We start from the raw sequence: 22,020 nt of genomic DNA, 5'->3' as shown, positions 1-22,020 counted from the left end.
GGGTGAGGTGGCGTGGGCCCAGCCGGGCTGTCACCGCTGGGTGGGTGGGAGCAATGGGGTCTCCTGGCTGCCGGGCTGGGTTTGCCGCCGGAGACAGTCACACCCTGAGATGCTGACGGATTAGGAGGATTTGTGGCTGGTTCATCCCAGGACTTGGAGGGAGGAGGGGCCTGGAGCTTGGGGTTGGGGGAGGGAGGCGAGCTCCCAGAAGCCCCCTGAGATTAAAATAAAGAGCTGACAGCAGGAGGTCAATCCATCTTGGCCTTCTGGGAGGACGGGACAGTAGATCAAAATCTTGAGACCTGGGGCCTCACCCACTGGGCCATCCCCACCTCCCCCCAGCCCCCACTGCCAGCTCTAGCTTTCTAAGAGCAAGAATGCTCCCTGCCTGTCTTCCATTGCCCTAACTCTGAGAGTCTCTGTAGCAGGGGTGGTCCTGTAATGCTGGGTTAGGAGTCAGGCTCTGGAACCAGTATGGGTTCAGACCTCAGCTTTGCAGTTTACTAGCTGTGTGACCCTCTGGTGCATTTCTTTTTCTTTCATTAAAAGAAAAAAAATTGGAGTATAATTGATTTACAATGCGGTGTCAGTTTCTTCTGTACAGTAGCATGTGTCTATATGTATGCATACATCCCCTTCCTCTCAAGCCTCCCTCCACCTCCCTCCCCCGTCCCACCCTCTAGGTCCTCATGGAGCACCGAGCTGAGCTCCCTGAGCTATTCAGCAGCTTCGGGCATATTTCTTGCTCTGTCTCTGCCTGGAGTTCTCTCCTAATCATTCACCTCCTTCATGGCTTTCCTTAAATGTCGCCTTCTCAGTAACAGCAGCACCCCCACCCCAACCACCAGCAAGCCCCAACTGTTTATCCTGCGTGGTTGGTCTCCCTCTAGTCTGATTTAGTGTTTATTTATTCCACATGCTGCCTGGGATGGCGTCAGAATGAAAGCACCCTGAAGGCAGGGATTCTGTCTGTTTTGCTCCCCACTGCATTTCTTTTGCATGAAGGGTACCTTCCAGCTTTGGGCCCTCAGTGACTATTCCTTGACTAAACGGGCATTATAGTAGCATCTCCCTCACTGTTATTGTAAGCCTGAAATGAGTTAATATGTACAATGCATTTACAATAGAGCCTGGCAGTAGTAAGAGCTGAACACATGTTGAAACTGAATAGTGTGTAAAGCAATTAGCCTCCAACTAATAAAAATAAATAGGACAAAAAAACCCAGAAAAGTCATTAGAAATGTTTGCTATGTAAAAGATGAATTTCTGTGTCATACTCTTAGAATACAGCAGCCATCTCCAAATTTTCTGGTTCGGTAAAAATGGATGCTTGTGTAGGAAGTTTCCTCGACTGGAGCGATTCCTGCAGTAATAATCTTCACCTGCTCTGGCACCAATAAAAGAACTGTTTTTGCTGTTTAAAAAAAAAAAAAAGAAAGAAACTGAATAGTGAAAGTTGCTCAGTCATGTCCGACTCTTTGAGACCTCATGGACTGTCCATGGAATTCTCCAGGCCAGATTACTGGAGCGGGTAGCCTTTCCCTTCTCCAGGGGATCTTCCCAACCCAGGGATCAAACCCAGGTCTCCCACATTGTGGGTGGAATCTTTACCAACTGAGCTATCAGGGAAGCCCCAAACACATGTTACTTTTTATCAATATTCTTCTATGACAGAGTTCAAGAACTGCACTGCATACAGGGGCCAGCATGTGGAATGTTTGAGTGAAGCCAGGGAATTAGGAAGGCAATAAGGGAGTGGTTAGGCCTGAGTCACACATGGCAGGGGCTGCCTCTATTAGAATGTAGTCAGATGGGATTATGGCCCGGTGTTACTAGATTTTTTGGTAACCCAAGAGAAATCAGAAATCAGATTTCCAGATGCAATTTCCAAACTGTGGGAGTGATTTCCAAATTTTTCAGAAACGTGGTGTGGGATAAATACAACTTATCTGTGGCTTGATTTCAGCTGTAGATTGTCGGTTGGCAACCAAGCCTGGTGCCGGGAGCTGGCAGACAGTAGTATGTGTCTGCTGAGTGAATGAATGGACAAGATGGAGCTCTGCCAGGGGAGGCTTCCATCCCTGTGGTCAACTCAGTACCCAGTGTGGGCCACAGGGAAGAGCCCTCGTGAGTAGGCTTGTACCTGAAATCTCAACACCCGAAGGAGAGGCTGCTGGTGCCCTTGCTTGGCTGAGCGTCACACCTGGAACCCCAGAATGGCCATCTAGAATGGGAGCGAAGTCTCAGCTTTATCCAGGGGTGGGTACTACAAAGGGCTTTGTAGGGGGCGCTAGTGGTAAAGAACCCACCTGCCAGTGCAGGAGCCGCAGAGGTGGGTTGAATCCCTGGGTCGAGAAGATCCCCTGAAGGAGGAAAGGGCCACCCACTCCAGTACTCTTGCCTGGAGCATCTCATGGACAGAGGAGCCTGGCCGGCCACAGTCCATAGGGCCACACAGAGTCAGACACGACTGAAGCAACTTAGCACGCACACACGGTAACTACAAAGAATAAGGCACACAGTGTGTAGGCGAGTGACTTCGGGTTTGTATCCTATTTCATAAGAGGCTAATGACAGGTCCCTGCTGCTGGGGGAAAGACACCCGCCAGCCCCCGCTAATATTATGCAGGAAGGACCCGGAAGTTCAGGCTCAGACGTTCTGACCCATTCCTCCTGGTCGCCCCACCCACTGCGGATCCAGACTGCTTCTCAGGAGGCCTTAAAGTCACGTGTGTGTGTGTGTGTCTGTATGCTTACTATTTTTTCCATCAGTTTGTGATAGCATATTCTTTCTTAAAAGGAGCCGTTTCTCCTTTTCTAGGCTTTCACTAACCCGCAGCAAGGCATTTGTTCTCAAGAGCAGTTAGAAACAGGACAGTCATCAAACAAACAAAACCCAAGTCATGAAAACGAAGTCGGACGCCTCCACCCTTGCCTCGGAACCTGGTGTGCAAGGTGATAAGTGCTTCCTGGGTGTCCACAATGAGCTTGCAGGTAAGACAAAACCAATGTCACAGGAAGAAGCCAAGCTCTCGTTCTCAAGGAGTGAGCAGAGTGCGCAAGGAGCTGTGTTTCTGAAGGTGAGGAGCTGGGTTGCCATGACAACAAAGAGGCTATGGGCCAGGAGACAGGACCCCGGGTTAACACAGAAGGCAGCCAGAGCCCCCAGTCCCTCTGCCCCTCTCAAGAGCAAGGAGCAGGTGCTACCCACACTCTTCAGGTTGCTGTGCCCAGGAGGGGCCCGACCCTAGGAGGGGATCATAGGCAGCTGTGTAGATGCTGCTGAGAGAGGGGTCATGACCTGGAGGTTTGTTTGAAAACCTGCATAAACATCTTCTATCAGAGGGAGAGTTTATGTTCCTTAGCCAAACAAGTTGTTGGAGATGATGTATTGTGAGGGGATTTGTTAAGTCTGAGCTGGGCCATAAACTCTCCCCGAGCTCCAAAGACCACTTGGGGAGAAGCCCTCGTCTCTGGCCAGTGAATCTGTTTGTCTCCCCCTCCCAGCCTGGCCTTGACTGAAAGACGCAGACTCTTCCCAGAGGCTGGCCCCGTCCTCTCCCTAAGCTGGGAGCCCTGGAGCCCCTGCCACCCTCCCCCACCTTCCCTTGCTGTGAGCAGAAAGACAAGAGAACCCTTTGACCCCAGTCTGGAAGCAGAGGGGAAAGAGGGCTCAGAGAGCGTGAGTAGGAGGCAGAGAATGGAAGGAACGCCTCTCCTATGGCTGTCCCCATCACAGTAAATAGCAATCTGTCCTTTTGCTTGCCTGGACCAAAATCCTTGGAGTCATCCCCGATGCCCCCTTTTCTATCACACCCCACTCCAAACTGGCTCGAAATCATGTTGGTTCCACTTTCAGAGCACTTCCAGAATCTGACCATTCTCCCCACCTCCACGTGGCCACCCCTGCAGGCAGTGTCCCCTGTCCCTGCGTTCTGGCTGCCTTGCTCCCCTGTTCCTACAGTGAGCTCCCCAGCAAGGAAATCGGGCTGTGCACCCTCAGCTTGGACGGCCCCCAGAGCAAAATCACAGGCTTTCCAAAGCCTGCAAAGCTCTGCAGAAGGTGCCCCCTCCCCATCACTGTGTCTGCTCAAGCCAACTGGCCTCAGTGAGGTGCCTCCAGCCTTTAACAGGGCCACCTCCTCTGCCTGGAATGTCCTCCCCCCACCAGCTACCTGCTGGGCTCCCTCCCAGGCGTCCTTGACTTTGGTCAGATGCCACCTTCTCAATGAGGCCACTCCAATCACCCTATTTCATGTTGCCACTTACCCACCATCACCCGAGACCTTCCTCCTCCCCCTGCCCTCTTGTCATAACACCTATCATTTTCTGCATACACTCTATATATCATTTTGTTAGCCTGTCTCTTTCTGCTGGAAAATAAGTTCCGTGAGGTCAAGATTCTTGATCTGTTTCCATCACCAATGTGCTCCCAGTACTGAGAGCAATATTTGGCATTCTGTCTGTGTGCTAAGTCGTTTCAGCCGTGTCCGACTCTTTGTGACCCTATGGACTGTAGCCCACCAGGCTCCTCTGTCCATGGGATTCTCCAGGCAAGAATACTGGAGTAGGTTGCCATGCTCTTCTCCAGGGGAGCTTCCCGACCTAGGGATCAAATTTGTGTCTCATATTAAGTTTCCTGCATTTCGCAGGTGGGTTCTTTACCACTAGCACCACCTGGAAAGACCCTGGCATACAGTGGTGTTTACTAATTATTGCATGGATGAGTGGATGGGATGGATGGGTGGAGAAAGGAAATAATAGCCAGGAGCCCCTTGTGTTCACAGGGACAGAAGTCTCCAGGGAAGGGGACTGGGGCCAGGGGTGTGGTCCCTTTGCTAAGAAATTGGGGGTAAAATGATCACCCAGCTCGGGAGGGACACTGAGCCCATTTGTACAAAGAGGAGGGTGGGAGCCCTCCAGGAAAGAGGGTCACCCAGTGGGACGACACGGTGTCTCTGGATAGTTTATTTTACACAGGATGAAATCTAAGCATCTCAAGTGTACACACAGAGCCGAAGGGGGAAAAAAATGAGAGCATTTAACTTCCTGAAAATGCTTTATAATAATGCAGAACAATTATATATAGCAAACGCCTTCAAAATTTAAACATTTAATTTTTCAGCATTAATACACACAAATGCTATTACGGGGGTGGTGTGGGAAGGGCGGATTACAGCCTCCATAGGGATCAGAGTTTCAACAGTGTTACTTATAAATTATAGTACATCAACTTTATTTACCAATCTAGGCAGCCAGGGGATGGAAGGATATACAACGTGGAATAAACACATTCATACCGGGATGAGGAATGCTGGAGGACACACAGCTTTTTAACATTAAAAATGTATAAAGTATTTAGCAAAAGTTACAGAAAACAGAGCAAACAAGCACGTTTATTTTGTTAGAAAATCCCGCTCTCATGGGCTTTGCTGATGTGCTCCTGTCTGTGAAGGGGCTTGTTCCTGCCCCGGCATCCCCTTCCTGAGGGAAGGGCAGAAATACCGATTTGCGGCCCTGTCCCCGAGGATGGCAGGTGCCCCTTTGAATGACTGTCCCTGGGTCCACACGGCTGCCTGGAGGCCCCTGTCCCATGTGATGCCGGTTGGAGGGCACCTCCACTCAACAGACAACAAATGCCCAGGTCCCGGGAAGGGGATGTGACGATGACAGGTTACGGGACAAACGAGAGAGCAGAGCGGGGCCGGTCTGCTGCTCTTGCCCTGGTTCCTTACGCGTTCCTTCCTTGTCGCCACGTCACACCGTCCCCATCAGAGCATCCGTGTGCCTGACCCTCTGCCTCCCTTCACTGCAAGCCCGTTAGGGATGCCCCTCAAACATAAAGGGCCAAGTTCCCCTGAAGAGTGCAGATCCAAAGGCCATCACAGCCCCTCTCCCTTGGAGACACCTCCCAACAAGGCCCTCCAGTAGCCACGCCCCAGCATCTAGAAGGTTCAGGGGGAGCAGAACATTGGTTTTTGTCACCTTAGTCTCACCAAGCCAGGAAAGGGGGGTTGGGTCCCCCACCTTCACAAAGGGCCCAATAGAAATGACTCCAGTGGGGGTGGGGTGGGGTGGGGTGGGGATGATTTTGAGAGCCCCTAGGCCCCCTTCCCCCAAAAAAAGGCATCCTGGCAGTGGGGGACCCTGTGTTGTGGGCTCCACAGCCCACACCGTCACCTGGCTGGACCCAAGGATGTCTTCTGTTGGCTGGGAGAGGTACCTGGTTGCTTTCAGGGGCTCAGCTTTCACTGAGCAGGGCACAACTAAAATGTGGCTGGAGGAGTCCTTACTTTGGTGGTCTTGCCCAGAGCTGACAAGCATCAGCAGTTTGGTGTGGTTTTCTCTCTGCCACCACCCAGGAGGGTGAAGGCACAGGCCAAGTAAGCAAGGCTCGGGCATCGACAAGAACCTGAAGGGAGGGGGCTCTGACTCCATGCCTGGTTTTGCTCCTTGGAAGTGACCTTCAGGACATGGTGTCAAACATCAGTGGATGAAAGGTAATGGCTTCTGCTTTCTTTAGGAGTCCAAGGAGGAGGAACTACCTCATTCTCAACAGCTCATGAAACTAAGTTTTTGTGTCTAAAAATCTCTTTTTAGATTTCTCAGCACCCAGGGACCCCTCTCAGGAGGGGGTGAGGTGACAGCACGCACAGCTGTGCCAAGCGGACTCAGATTAGGTGTGACATGTGCATTGGGCACAAAACTGGAAATGAGAAGGGAAGGAGAGACAATGCAGCAGCTGGAGGAGGCCTGGGAGAACGTTCTAGAATAAACACCTTCAGTTTGCAGGTGAAGGAAGATCCAGAGAAAGGTGGTGCTGAGCCCACGGCCAGCCCCCTGCTTTCTCACCCACATTCTCTCCACCCACCTCCCACACCCCCGAACTCTCACCAAATGGCAGGGACTGGGCGAGGTGAAGGGAGGGTTCCAAGGAGCAAGTGGATTTTCCAGCTGAGATTCCAGCTTCAGGGGGCAGCAGAAACCCTGTCCGCCATCCCTGCCTCCACCCCCAGCAGCTCTCTCCATTGCGAAAAACTTAAGTGTTAGATGCCCCCAAACCTAAAATGACTCATAAAAAGCCAAGTGTGAGTCCCAAGAACCACTGGATGTAGCTGGCTGGAAACAGCTGTGCAAACAAGCTCAAGACTCCAGGTCAGCAGCTTCCAGGCAGACAACTGGTTTTAACAGCAAGGAGGCAGTGGGGTGCACCCATTCAACGGACAGCTACTCGGTGTTGCAGGGGAACAAGCTAGTGACATCCTAGACAAGGTGACTCAGAAGGATCAAGCTGAGCGAGGAGGCCCGAATCAAAGGCTCCTGCAGGGTCAGAAAATCCATCAGTGGTTGCCAGGTGCTGGGGATGGGAAGAGTGGATGGACATCAAAGAGCCTGAGGGGATGTTTTTGGAGTGATGGAAATACTACGTTGATCTCAGCAGTGGTTACAAGACCATGTCAAAGCGACAGTGTTAGTTGCTTAGTCATGTACCAACTCTTTGTGACCCCATGGACCCCATGTGTCTGCCAGATTCCTCTGTCCATGGGATTCGCCAGGCGAGAATGCTGGAGTGGGTAGCCATTCCCTTCTCCAGGGGATCTTCCTGATCCAGGGATTGAACCTGGGTCTCTTGCATTCCAGGCAGATTCTTTACCATCTGAACTACCAGGGAAGCCCCATAAAACTCTGTAAGTTTGTCAAAATTCATTGAGCTGTATCCTTCAAAAGGGTGAATTTTTCTGTATGCTCATGAACCCCCAATTTCAAATGTCAAATATTTCAATAAGTTTGGAAAAAGAAAAGGCAGTGGGACCTGTGGGGACAGGGAGGTTTATGGAAATGACGGTATGCTGGCTAAGGAAGTGTGCTTCTGCTCTGTGCCCCACTTAACACTGGTCCAGGAACTTTCCCTATCTACATAACCAGTAGGGCTGCAGAATCCTGTATAAATTCTCTGTGTCAAGGCCATTCACCGCTGGAAGTAAAATCACTTAAACAAGCGGAGGTCTTTGATGTCCTTGGAATCTTATGGCTTGCATTTCCATGAAGGGACTTTGGCTCTGCCAAGATTTCTTTGCTTCCATCTCCTAATCTAGTAATTGATTGGTTTTCACAAAGGGAATACAAACCCCCGATTCCTGAGTATATACAGGGTTTTTCTATTTGCTTTGGTCGTTAATCAGCCTCAGTGAGGGGAGAAGTGTCTCCCCCCAAAGAAATCCAACCCACCCTTCCCTGCCTCCAAGCTGACACAGGTGTTGGGTAGAATAAAAGGAGACCCAACGTGGTCCGATGGGGAGAACCTCAGGTCAGCCATCCCCGAGGGTCAGCTGGCCAGTGCTTTCCAATGCTGATCAGAAGCAATAGGAAAAAAAAAAAAAAAAAAGAAGAGGGACAAGCAGCTTATCCTGGAGGTTGTCTTGGCAACTTACGTTTGTCTTAGAGATTCTATTCTAAAAGTCAGGCTTTCACAGACAAAGTGCCTCCATGTCTCCCAGGCAGAAGGGGCTCACCTGTTCTCAGAAATGGAACACTGGATGTGCTCAAGAATAACCTGGAATCACTCACCCTGATAAAAGCCAAGCAAATCCTCTTATAACCTAAATACCCAAACCGAAACCAAACCAACCACTAGGGCAGAGCGCCACTCTGAAGACGACTTTCAGACATTCCAGACTTCATCCTGACTATAGGGACAGAGGTCTGGACTCTCAGCTCCAGCCCTGCTCGTGATTCACTGTTCAATTCACAGCTCTCACTGGCTGTCCTTGGGCTTCATTCTTCCTCTGTGTAAAGCAAGAATTATTTGCAACAAACAAATGTCTGAAATTTGAGTTGGATATGAGCCGTGAGTGTCTAGTGACCCCGTGATCATACTCTTGGTGCTGTCTGGCTCTTCCGTCCTCGGGTAAATGCCACATGGCTTATTACAGGCTCCCAGTGGGTTAAATGTGGAAGAGGTGCAAGGCTCTCATTTCCCAGAAAGGTCTGAAAACACGCCCTTGTCCACATGGAGAATACAGGGGGTGGGGATGGAGCAGAGTTCTTAGCTGGTACGAAGCTACGTCTGTAGTACTGGCATAATACCTAGTTTGCCCCAAGTGTCTGCTGATTTAATGAATGAATGAGTGAGTGAAGAGCTATCAGTACAAGAGATGGTATCTCTGCAAACCTAAACTGCAGAGAATATCTGTAGGTGAATGCCAAGGTTACTGACCTGCAAGACCCTAGGAGAAAAGACGAGTCTACACAAAAGAACAGATCATGGGTTTCCCTGATGACAGGGCTATATCTTGTTCCGAGATCTTTGCACATCGCCCAGGCTTACCTAAATGCTTGATGAATGGACAAAGGAGGGAAGGATAAAGAAAAAGTAGTATATGGGGGTGTCTAATGAAACCAAGGGAAAAGGGGGAAAGCGTGACTTCAGAAACTAGACTGGCCTACATGAGGCCAACTCAGGTTACCCTAAAAGAGGCGAGACCCCCAGGGAATAACAGAAGACTCTGGAATCCTCAGATGGGGATGAGAAAACAAAGTCAATGAGCCACATCACACATGAAAGTATCTATGTTAATAACAAGGCTATTGGCTTTCAGTGTCGGAAAATCATCCACAAATTAGTTGACTAAGCCACAAAGCAATTACTGCTAGCACCCATTTTTTTTTTTTTTAAATCAAGAAACCAAGAAATGATAGCCCCAAATGGGCAGCTGGTGTCACAGCCCAACCCCAGACTGGAAGGAGTAGTTCTCCACACCAGACACAGATCCATCTTGGTGGCCTGTATGTTGGTAAAGGCCTTCACACTGACCTTTCTGGTTGGGATGTTTTGATAAGAAAAGTGGCAAAGCTTGGTTTGCTTTAGGATATTCAGCATCTTTCTACTATCTCTATGAGGGTGCCACAGTGACTCAGAGAAAGAGGTACCAAGAGATACAAGAAAAACAAGTCATCAGTTACCAGCCTGGACGATGGAGAGAAAGACCAGTGAGTTGTCCTCTCAGACGGCTGCCCTTATGAGACATGAGTCCTGTGAATTCAAAGTAATCAATGGGAAAAGTGAAGAAATATGGGTTCTTAGGGTGTGGGCTCCAGGCTGGAATGTGCCCCTTGCAAGCTGTCTGACCTCCTCCAGCCCTTTTCTTCTTCCAATGCCCTCAAGCCAATTCTCAAGATTTAGTATGTAAGGGAGAAAATGATGAGTGAGGACCCGATGGCTTCCCAGGTCATGCTCAGACCAGGCTTTCTCAGGAAAGAGGAGTTGGCAAAAGGGCAAGGGGGTACCAGCCCCAAGCAGGGGCTCCATGTGGGGCTCGGGAACGTGCAGAAGGAGCTGAGAGGCCAAGGTACCCGACTGCCTGGATGGTGACATGTACTGTGGCCACAGTAGTCTGCAATGCCTGCACGGTGCCCGCCAATGAGAGCCAGACACAGAACAGCACTTCCAATTCCACTGTGCACGGGCAGGTGGAACCACCTAGGGGGTGACAGACACTTGTCCCAACCCCTCCCTGACACAAGACTGACTCAGCTCCCTGGGATGAGCGAGGGTGGAGGAGGGGGCTTCCCCGAGGAAGCGGCTGCAGGTTGGGTGGACTGGGATGTCTGGAAAGAGCACATGGCATGGAGGCCTGATCTAACAGGCACACGATTCACTGCTCCAACTGGGGGTGAATTTGCTGAATGAGGTAGTTTCATCCTGACCTCTCCAGGCAGAGTCAGTCTGGGAAAACTGGAGCCAGACATTCTTCCCAAGACTCCCATTGGTGAAAAGTAGCAGAGAAGAGCCAGGATGTAGGCCCTCAGAATATTCAAGGGGGGAAAAAAATCAAGAGGGAGGGCTGCTGCAAAAGATTCTGGGTGCGGGCTGCTGTGCTGAATGGTGGCCTTCTCTCCACGACTCTGATCCTGACACTCGGCTTGGAGACAGAGACCTCCCTCCCCTGCCCCTCCAAAGCCCTGGAGACAAGGAGGTCAGTTGGAAGAAGGGCATGAGCATGGGACACAATTGCTCTGGGCGGGGAGGGGACCCCTCTGGTACTCAACAGGGACCACAAAGTTCCAGTCTTGGTTTGTCCTTGGAGTGGCAAGCGCAGCACGGGACTCAGGGGGCTTCAGCCTCAGACAAGGGCAGGGCTGTGGATCCATCTTCTCGGCCTGGGAACACCGGGGAGCTCCCCGTGGGGCCATTTGGGCCGCCCTTCTGGCATCACTGTCCCCTCGCCTCAGTGGACCAGGAGAGCGGGGGAGGGCAGCGCCACTCCCAACCCCAGGCCCACCCCCGGCGGGAGCGCCACCTCCTCTCCGTGGGACCCCCCAGCCCCTCCTCGGTAGGACCCCCGGGGCCGTGCGTCTAGATCTCCATGTCCACTGGGCGGATGTTGCCTGTCTTGTGCTCTCTGACCCACAGCTCCCTGTCTTTGGCTGGGTCCACTTTTCGAAGCAGTTGGTCCACAGGCTCGACTGTCTGCAAGGGACGGAGAAGAGAGGATGCAGTCAGAGGTGGAGGCGGAGCCAGGGGCGTGTACTCTGAGCCAGCCACTCACACCCTTGCGCCGACAGAGCAGCTCCTTTAGAGGGTTGTGGCAGCAGCAGGGGTCCTGGGAAGGCCTGTGCGAGGGATAGATGTGGGGGCTGGGAGAACCGGGGGGGTCGGGGGTTGCAGAGCCCTGGCCTCTGCTCTGCTTCCCCACATGCACGCGACCTCCAGACCACAGGGTGGGTGAAAGGGCAGGTGGGTTTAAGAGTCTGTGACCCGTTCCTCTCTCCACGTGTCCCCCCATTTACCACCTAAAAACAGGTTTATTGAACTTTAGCTTGAGAGGTTTTGAATAGCTCCAGCATTGTAAGAAACCCAACAGAGGAGACAGGGTCACCTCCAGCTATTTTAACCATCATGATGCGTCTATGGGGTGAGCTTGGGATGGAGCCACGTGGATGTCCAGGGTAACTGACAGGTCTATCCCAAGAGGTCGCCCACAGGCCCGAGTCCCTGCCCACCCTCAGGACAGATTCCTCCGTAGCAGCTATGTAACCTGCCACCATAGCACGAAGGCCATGGCTCCCCCCGGCCCAGCATCCCCCGGGTACCGCTGGACTCGACCTAGGGCGGAGAACTCACGCTTTGGTTGAACATGTCCGTCTCGTGCCGCAGCTGTGTGTACTGGCAAAGGTGCTGCCGTATCATCTCCACCCTCTCCACCTCCAGCCGCTCCAGCTCCTGCCGAGGAGGAAACCCACAGAGACCTCTGGGGGGTGTCCCTCCAACCTGGGACCTTCCCCTACATGGGTCCTAGACACAGATGCTGCCCGACTCCCTGGGGTCTGGCGAGGCACCCACCCCATATCTGGGGGCGAAGGTATAGCCAAGGATGCAGTAGCTGCTGTTTCCTGAATCTCCTTCTGCCAGGCATAGTGGGTGCTACGAGCTTTCCGCACATCGCTTAATTGTCCTCATCACAATGTTAAGAGATACAGGTTCTGTTCTTACCTTTTCCAAACAAGGCAATGAACACCTCAAGAGGTAAACACTGCTTGCCCAAAGTGACAGGCAATTATGGGAACAGTTGGATTTGCACTTTTGTGCATTTTTTAAAAAAAAATTTATTTATTTGGCTGCATAGGATCTTAGTTGCAGCACGTGGGATGTAGTTCCCTGACCAGGGATTGAACACAGGCCACCTACACTGGGAGTGTGGAGTCTTAGCCACTGCACCACCAGGGAAGCCCCCCGTTTTGCCTTTAATCAAACTTCTGCACCACTGCAGCCCCAGGCCCTGACGTGGTTGAGAAATGAAACACACGCAGGAGCTTCTGCCCTTCAAACTCTTGGGGCTTTGTCCTTGGACCTCTGCCGAGTGGCCTCATCTCCTCTGTCCACCTGAGTGCTGAGGGACAGGCGGGGGCGGGGGGGGGGCAGGAGGGCTAGGAGCGGGGTGGCCAAGGCCACAAGAAGAGCAGAAATTTGGCTCCTAGATGGCTCTGCATCTTTGGAATTTAGGGGACCCAGCCACTATTCTATGTACAACTAGGTCACTGCCCAGGTGATTAGCTGGGGAGTAGGGGGAGTAAGCAGGAAGCTTAATTAGGAGATTAACCAGGAGGAAATCTAGGTCACTGTCCCTGGGGGAGGCCTCTAATCTGCTCTGGTGCGCTGGTGCCTGGGGAAGGCAGAGGGTTAGTCCCGTGCTGGATAGGCAGATGGACGGGGGTGGCTTGGGGCAGAGGGATGGTGTGATAAGCACTTGGCAGGACACCTCCTTTCTCACCTGGCCCAGTGGCCCAAGTGCCAACCCATCTCACCATCTACTCAGCAGGTGCTGACTTCACAGAAATACTCAGGAGAGCAAAGAAGTGGTCTGATGCCTGTTCCCCGGCCCCTGGTCAGAGGCCTCCCCCACTGCCCCAACCTCACCCATCCACACGTCTCGCAAGGCTCTGCGATCTTAGACCCTTGGTTATTCTGGGGGTAGGAAGGCCCACATTTACTACAACTTGGCTATTTTTCCTAAATGGACCACTCTCTCTTCGTTTGACCCTGACCCTTCAGGAGGATATGGCAAGAACCCACAGCTGACTGTGTTCACACAGTAGGAAGTGCCAGAGCGAGGGTATGAATCCACATCGCCTGGCCTGGAGACAGGGTCTCAGTCTCAACATTAGAGCAGATCTAATGACCATCTCTCACCTCCACCTCATCGCCCTCACGTCCACCAGCATCCACCCACAGCTTCCTGAGCGCCCACCCCTGCGGGGACATGCTTCCGCATCTCTGGTCACTCACCAACGTGGTGGTCACCATCTCTTCAAACCACTTGGACTGGGCCTGGTTGTAGAGGTCCACACAGCGCATGAGGTCATCTCCTGCAAAGGGCCAAGGCCACTGTCACTCTGTCACTCCTCACCAGGGCTGCCCTCTGCCACCCGCACCCCAAGGCTGGGAGGCAAAGAAGGGGCAACCCAGCATTATGAAAGACTGGCTTCATAGCGTCCACCTGAACTTAAGTCCAGATGCCAAAAACTCAGGAAGGGAGTTCCTCAGTAAGAGTCTAGGTATGGTGTGGGTGGGGGTACTCCGGGGACCCCTCAAGTCTATCATGAGCTCCAGAAATGCTTCCTCCTCTAGAGATGGCAGTTTTATTTCACACTGGCAAGTCCTGCTTGGTTGAACATGTGTCTCAAGCAACTTGGTACTAGTTACAGAAGGGAAGTTTGCACATCACGTCTGTTCAGTGGTTTGTCTGTGTGTGTCTCTGTGGTTGTGTGTCTGTGTGTGTGTACAGGCAGCAGGCTGTCGTTCTGAAACACAGAAGAATGTGTCTGATGCTTTATGGCTCATTCATGTGCAGTAATGGTATAAAAACAGGCACCAGAGTTTAACACACCAATTCCAGGATATTGGCTACCTTGGGAATCAGAGAAAGGGTGGGGGTGGGAAGGGATGGGCTCTTTCCATAGCATTTTATTTCTTAAGAGAGACATCTGAAACAAACTATTCTATCTTGATGGCCAGTGTATTCTTTTATGTAATTGTATATATGTTTGAGACAGTTCATAGTTTGAAAGAAAGCAAACTGAAAGTGTTACTAAGGTCCTGGTACCCTAGACTCTTGCTACGAAGAACACAATTCCTGGACCAGAAGCATTGGTACACCCTGGATATTTGCTCCAAAGGTGATCTCATGATATTTCCCAGACAGGGTGAGTCAGAAACTATCTTCACAAGCTCCTTGGGTGGTCCATGTGCACATCACAGTTGGAGCAGCAGAGGTCAGTGTGCACAGAGCTACCTGATCATCACAGGGCTCCAGAGAAAGGAAGACACCAGGGACCCGGCTCACGATGGGAAAACTCACGAGTGAACCCAAAGATAATGGATTAACCCTTCAAAGGGATCCCTAGAATGGCACCACTTGCTCATGTGTATTCAGATGTGAAAGTGAAGGGAAGAGGGGGAGAGTTATGCCCAGGGCCGGCACAGGATCTTCTCCCCAGAGAGCCACACCATTATGTGGGAGCTAAGCCTTGAGTTCTTCTGTGTATTCTTGCTTTAGTTGGCTTAAAGCTCAACATCACAGCACTGTTTATAATAGCCAGGACATGGAAGCAACCTAGATGCCCATCAGCAGACGAATGGATAAGAAAGCTATGGTACATATACACAATGATATTACTCAGCCATTAAAAAGAATACATTTGAATCAGTTCTAATGAGATGGATGAAACTGGAGCCCATTATAGAGAGAAGTAAGCCAGAAAGATAAACACCAATCCAGTATACTAACACATATATATGGAATTTTAAAAGATGGTAACGATAACCCTATATGCAGGACAGAAAAAGAGACACAGATGTATAAAACAGACTTTGGGACTCTGTGGGAGAAGGTGAGGGTGGGATGATCTGAAAGAATAGCATTGAAACATGTATATTATCAAGTGTGAAACAGATCGCCAGCCCAGGTTGGATGCATGACACAAGTGCTCAGGGCTGGTGCACTGGGGAGACCCAGAGGGATGGGATGGGTAGGATCCCATCCTCCTAGGTGGCAGGGGGGATCAGGATGGGGAACACATGCAAATCCATGGCTGATTCATGTCAATGTATGGCAAAAACCACTACAATATTGTAAAGGAATTAGTTTCCAACGAATAAAACTAAATTAAAAATAAAAAAAAGCTCAACATTCAGAAAACTAAGATCATGGCATCTGGTCCCATCACTTCATGGCAAATAGATGGGGAAACAGTGGAAATAGTGTCAGACTTTATTTTATTGGGCTCCAAAATCACTGCAGATGGTGACTGCAGCCATGAAATTAAAAGACGCTTACTCCTTGGAAGGAAAGTTATGACCAACCTAGACAGCATATTAAAAAGCAGAGACATTACTTTGCCAAAAAAGGTCCATCTAGTGAAGGCTATGGTTCTTCCAGTGGTCATGTATGGATGTGAGAATTGGACTGTGAAGAAAGCTGAGCGCCGAAAAATTGATGCTTTTGAACTGTGGTGTTGGAGAAGACTCTTGGGAGTCCCTTGGACTGCAAGAGATCCAACCAGTCCATTGTAAAGGAGATCAGTCCTGGGTGTTCATTGGAAGGACTGATGCTGAAGCTGAAACTCCAATACTTTGGCCACCTCATGCAAAGAGTTGACTCATTGGAAAAGACCCTGATGCCGGGAGGGACTGGGGGCAGGAGGAGAAGGGGACGACAGAGGATGAGATGGCTGGATAGCATCACCGACTCGATAGACATGAGTTTGAGTAAACTCCGGGAGTTGGTGATGGACAGGGTGGCCTGGCGTGCTGCGATTCATGGGGTTGCAAAGAGTCGGACACGACTGAGTGACTGAACTGAACTGAAGCCTTGAGTAACAGAATCCACATCAAGGGCTTGGTTCATTTTGCTCTTGGTCCAAGGCCAATGGGTGAGCCCTTGATCCCAAGAAGGATTGAACTGGAGGGAAGAAAGTGGATATTTTACTGCAGTCATAGTCCCACCAAAAGCCTGTGTCTGACCGTGGGTAAGGTCACCCTTATAAATACAACATGAAATTCCCAAAGCTTTATTTGTTGATTCTGATGTTGAGAACATGCTTCACGAACTTCTGCAACATCAGGAAATAATGTAGATGAAGGCAGGTGTGTCTCTTCTCTATGTAGTCCAAGGGTTTGAAATCAGACCCTTCTGAACAGTATGGGTTAAGGACATGGATTCTGGAACCAGACTATTGGGGTGTCATATAGCTCCACTGTTTACTAGCTGTGCAGCCTTGGACCAAGTTGATTCACCTGCCTGTGCCTCAGTTTCCTCATCTGTAAAATGGAGATAATAACAGTACTTTCAGAGAGCCACAGTGAAGATTAAACAAACTAAGAAAAAAAATGAAAAAGAAATACAAAGAACAACAAAAAATAAACCACTTATGAAAAATATTTGCAATTCAAATGACAAAATGTTGATGTTCCTAACATAATCCCTGTCAATCAATCAATGAGAACAAGACCAGCCATCTGACAAGAAAATGGGAAGAGAATATGAGTGAATCATTTTAAAAACAAAAGTCACAGATGATTTAAAAGTCTATTTTTTAAATGCTCAACTCCACTCAAAAAGCAGTGTAAGTTAAATTAGAAACAAAATACTATTTTTCACCAGATAGCTACGATATCAAAATGAGACAGCATACAGTGTTGACAAGAGTTTAGGGAACAGGCATTCATAGAGAGCAGGCACACCCATCTGCGAAGCAACTTGGAAACATCCATCAAAATGAATACAAGCCTCTGACCCAGTTATACGCCCCAACATCCCATTGACATGCAGACCCCCACCCCCCAGAGAGAGGCATTTATAGTAACAGCATCGTCGGCACTGACAAACACGCTGAACAATTTGAAAGTCCTACAAAAGTCCATTAGGGGAATGATGAAATAAATCTGGATACAATCATATACTTGCATGTTATTCAACTATTTAGGAAATCTGATGTACAGAAATGGATGGGTAAATAAACTGATGATAAAATAGACCTATCTCTAAGATACATCTATTAAAATATAAGTTCAGAACAGTACAATATGATACGTATATAAATTTAAATATTAAAAACATTTTAAAAATTAGGGTGTGTTGACAGGGACTATATCTGGGGAGTAAGATTTTATATTCTTCTGTGTTGATTAAAATATTCTGCCAAACAGCAATATTGTTTCTGTAATATAATTATTTAACAGTTTCTTTAGTTAAGCTAATTTAAATGCGCCTCTCCTCTCCTTGGGTTTTCTTTCCTATTCCCAACAAGTGTAGCCTGGCTTCTGTTTCTACTACTGTGCTATTAAAGATCTTTATATAAATGTTGCATTTCTATTACATTATTCTGTTATGATATCTTTACACCACCTTATTTCAAAATGTCCCTAAGATGGCTGTTTTTCATCCTTTAATGAATTAATTACACCAGATTCACCAGAAGTTGGGGTGAAAAAGATTTAGAGACCAAACCATCTAATCCAAACCTTATCTCACAGCACATATTCTAATCCCAGAAAGCAAAATGCATTGCCTTTGTATACTGCGAAACTGGTTGTTAAGAAATATTGAAATTTAAAAAACCCAACTGTTTCTTGCTGACTTTTCTCCCCTTCCTTTGTGTATTAGCTAATCTTTACCTCTAGGTGGAAGCAGATGCTGACTCACTAAGGAATATCTTGGAGATAATCTGAAATATGGTTCTTTCCTTTCTTTTTTAAAAATATTTTCTTGGCCGTACTGCAAGGCATGTGGGTTCTTAGTTATCCAATCAGGTGTCAAACCTGCACCCCTTGCATTGGAAGCAGGTAGTCTTAACCGCTGATCTGCCAGAGAAGTCTCTGAAATGCGATTATTTCTTTAAACAAAACGTCAGCCTCTATTCTGGGTCAGACGTCCATCACTAGAGGAGAACCTTTGGAGAACTATCACCCGGGGAGGTGGGGCAACTTGGAGGGTGGGTGGGTTTTGCACTTCAAGAACTCCAGGCAGCGGCAGGACCCCTCAATTCCAGGTCCCTGGAGGCGTCTGCCCACCACCTGACCAGAGACCCTGGGCTTGGGTCAGAAGCAGCCGTCTCTGGGTAGGGTGTGGGGAGAGCCCTCCCTCACCACTGCTTCCCGCACCACAGCCTGCAGCCCCAGTCTCACCCCGTGGAATGCATGTTCCCAGGCACCGATCTCCCGTCCTCTCCTGTCCATGCCTCTGGGAGCGGGTGAGGACAGACGGGGCAGCAGGTGACAGGGCCGCACTCACCCGCCTGCGTGGACTTCCTCCGAGCCTTCTTGATGTCCTCCTCCGTCTTGTTGCTCAGCTTGATCTCCAGCTGCTGGGTCTTCATCTCCAAGTCTCTCTGCCGCTCCGTGAGGGCTTTTCGGGCCTGGGGTCCAAGGACGTGGAGTTAATCACAGGCTCAGAGACAGCAAGGGCCCACTGGGCCTGGCCCCCTTCTTGAGGTCGTTGTTCAGTTGCTAAGTTGCGTCTGACTCTTTGCAACCCCACGGACTGCAGCACGCCACACTCCCCTGTCACCATCTCCTGGAGTTTGCTCATCATGTCCATTGAGTTGGTGATGCCATCCAACCATCTTGCCCTCTGCCACCCCCTTCTACTCCTGCCTTTAATCTTTCCCAGCATCAGGGTCTTTCCTAGGTAAGTCCTTTCTTTTCCCTGCTTTGGTAAATGAGGCTACAGGGGCTCCGTCAGGCTAAGCGGCGAGACCAGCATCACCCAGTCAGCTGGGGACCACACTGAGACTTCAAAGTATCCTTTCATCCTTGGCCTAGAGCAAGGCCCCCAGAGCAGGCTTTCACTGGCACATGTACATGTACTGGGGACCCAGGCAGTCCTGAGACCACAGCTTCTCTGGGGCAGCAGGGACCATAGAGGTCATCAATGTCACCTCCTAACAGTGGTCAGCAGCTGGCAACACCAGCCTCCCCATTCTGGGGTGGGATGGGCCTTTCAGTGCTGGCCTCTGGCAGGGTCTAGGGTGCCCGCAGCAGTAATACGGCCCTTTTCTCCCACACCCCTCGCAAAGGTGCTGGGGTCAGTCCCGGGGGGAGACCTCTCTCTGCTCCATAACTGACCATCAGAGCTCCCAGCAAGGTCAGACCACCTCGGCCTTGGGGAGGGGGGTGGTTCAGTCAGGAGGGAATCTGCCAAGTGAGACCCAGACAAAGGGGCCCTGTGTGGACCGGCAGTACATCCAGGCTTCAGGATCCTCAAAATTAGGGGGTACCTTGTCTCACGTTCCAGATGGAAGCCCCCTACAACCCCAAGGCAGGTTCAGCCTCTCCCACCCCAACTGGGAGTCTGAGCACCGGGGGAAGCACACACTTAACCTCTGGCCAGGGGAGGGGATTCTCATACTAACCCCCACCCCCAGATCTGGCTGCAGAGGGGACAAACGCCCCTGCCAGGGCACGCGGAGCCCCTGCTGGCCCCCAGGCACTGCTCCCTCCAGCATGACCCCCCCACTCTGCAACCTGGGTCCCCACCTTCTCCACCGCGGCATAGCGGCTGGCAAGCTGCTTGCGGAGGTCTGCGATGTGGTGGTCACACTTCTTCATGTCCTTCTTGAAGTTCTCGCGGAAGTTCATCAGGGGCTTCTCCACCTCGCTGTGCAGCTGTTGATGGTGGAGACACACTCAGGACCCGGGGGGCACCAGCTATGAGAGGAGGGAGGGGGTGCCTCTCCCACCCAGCGGGTGAGAATGGATACCATCTCACAGGGAGGTCAGAGACAACTAGTTGTGTATGCAGTCGAGGATACTGCCTCGAGGATACACAGGCGTATGCAGGCCAGGATACTGGCCTTCACTGGCCAGGGCCAGGATTCACACCAACGGATGGGTTACTGCCTGGAGCCCACCAAGTTCCTGTGGGCATCCTCTTCCTGTGTGAAGCCCGCAGAGTCTCCTCCGGGGCTTTGCTCAGATGTAATCTCCCTTACTTTCTAAACTGGGAGCTTTGGGGGCCATCCCTGTGACCCCAAACACTCAGCAACTATCACAAAGGTGACATTTAACCAGGCAATCTTGGGTCAGTTCTATTTATTGATCATCTACTACATGCCAGGTACAAAGACCACAGATGATGTGCACGTGGTCCGAATCTCCAGGAAGCCATGGTGGGAGCTCACAGGGACCCTTCCTGAGCCGTGCCTGCTGGTCTGCGTGGAGGCTGGCGCACCCCCATGCCACCAGAGTGGACCAGCCTTGCACCTCTAGGGCCAGAGAAGGGCCCTTTAATGCTCTGAGAGGCTCTGGGTGGTGTCAGGCTTTTCAGCTTTCTTTTCTTTCATTCCTTTCCTCTTTCCCACCCCACTCTCTTTGCAAGGAGAACTTAAACTTAAAACTTTTTTTGGGTGGTATGAACATGAGATGCATGTGATAACAGGTAAATATGGACCTGCTGTGGTCAAAGGCACAGTCTAGCAGCCTCCCTGCCCCCAAGTCAGCCTCTCAGAGCCTCACCGACCCTGTCTCGGCTCCTAAGGCCCCCAACACAACCTCTAGGACCTCCTTACTGGCCTCCTAGGGCCCCTGACTTGGCCTTCCAGGGTCTCTCAACCTCCACCCTTCCTGCTGGGAATCAGATCTGAACCGCTGGGACTCTGGGACTTCTTCCCCTCCTACCAGGCTCGCTCTTGCTACATTACCTTTTTCCCAGAGGCCTCAAGGATAGAGGGGTTCCCTGTACCAAACCACTGATTACACATTGACTCTGAACTCTAGGAGGGTGAAGGCCAAGCTGGCTTGGCCCCTGCTGTATCCACAATGCCTGGCTGCAGCAGGTACCCAGTGGGCCCTCCTGCACTACTCGGAAAAAGGACAAGATTTTCGGGACCCAATGCTCTGGGTGACAAGATGATGCTTTGCTGGTGGGTGACCTTCAAAGACTAATTGAGCGGGGGCTGCACTAACACCCCTCCCCTCATGCTGGTTGTAATGTCTGCTATCATGTGTTTGAGCCCTGGGAAGATTCCTTGCACAGGAAAACACCCCCATCTGGTGGCAATCTGTAAAATGTTATAAACTTAAGTGCTTCTGAGACCTAGAGAAACCCTTCCCCACACAGATTAGGCACTGGGGGGGGGGGGGGGGGAGGAGGAGGGCTGCATAGTTGGCTGCCTTGGGAACTTGCTCCTGGTTGTGGGTCTATGTGGGTTAACTCGGCTTGTTGACCCAGTAACTCTGAGCTTTCTTTCTGAGGACCTGGAACGCGAGTGATTTCCATATATTCATATGCCCAGAAGTGACCTGCAGAGACTTGTCAATACTCAGGATTTCTGGGTCCTGGCCCCAGACTGTGTGGTCTGGGGAGGGGCCAAATTCTGCCAGGACCCCCAAGGCTCTCCCCAAATTCCAAATGACATTCTGGAAACATCACACTACTGACTGTTAGAAGTGATTCAATCCCATGAATTGAAGACCCACAGAGTCTCCCTCTATATTTTTTTTTTCCCTCTATATTTTAAGTA

The 22,020-nt window shown here is 50.6% G+C and overlaps 1 protein-coding gene across 9 annotated transcripts in view; it reads right to left on the bottom strand.

The window, feature by feature from the left end:
• Positions 1 to 5,097: 5,097 nt before the first annotated feature.
• GAS7 (growth arrest specific 7) overlaps positions 5,098 to 22,020 on the bottom strand; it is a 201,330-nt gene continuing 184,407 nt past the window's right edge. For all 9 annotated transcript variants that reach the window (XM_065909439.1, XM_065909440.1, XM_065909441.1 and 6 more), the window contains 5 exons: positions 20,036 to 20,164; positions 18,792 to 18,915; positions 13,787 to 13,866; positions 12,125 to 12,223; positions 5,098 to 11,470 (listed from right to left, as the gene is read on the bottom strand). In XM_065909439.1, coding sequence (XP_065765511.1) covers positions 11,357 to 11,470; positions 12,125 to 12,223; positions 13,787 to 13,866; positions 18,792 to 18,915; positions 20,036 to 20,164 — 546 coding nt within the window. In that variant the 3' untranslated portion in view covers positions 5,098 to 11,356. The remainder of the gene's footprint in view (positions 11,471 to 12,124; positions 12,224 to 13,786; positions 13,867 to 18,791; positions 18,916 to 20,035; positions 20,165 to 22,020) is intronic.

The sequence above is a fragment of the Muntiacus reevesi genome, chromosome 18, assembly GCF_963930625.1.
Source record: "Muntiacus reevesi chromosome 18, mMunRee1.1, whole genome shotgun sequence".
NCBI classification, from domain to species: domain Eukaryota; kingdom Metazoa; phylum Chordata; class Mammalia; order Artiodactyla; family Cervidae; genus Muntiacus; species Muntiacus reevesi.
Note: the sequence above shows the minus strand (reverse complement) of the source record. Positions and strands in the feature narration are given on the sequence as shown.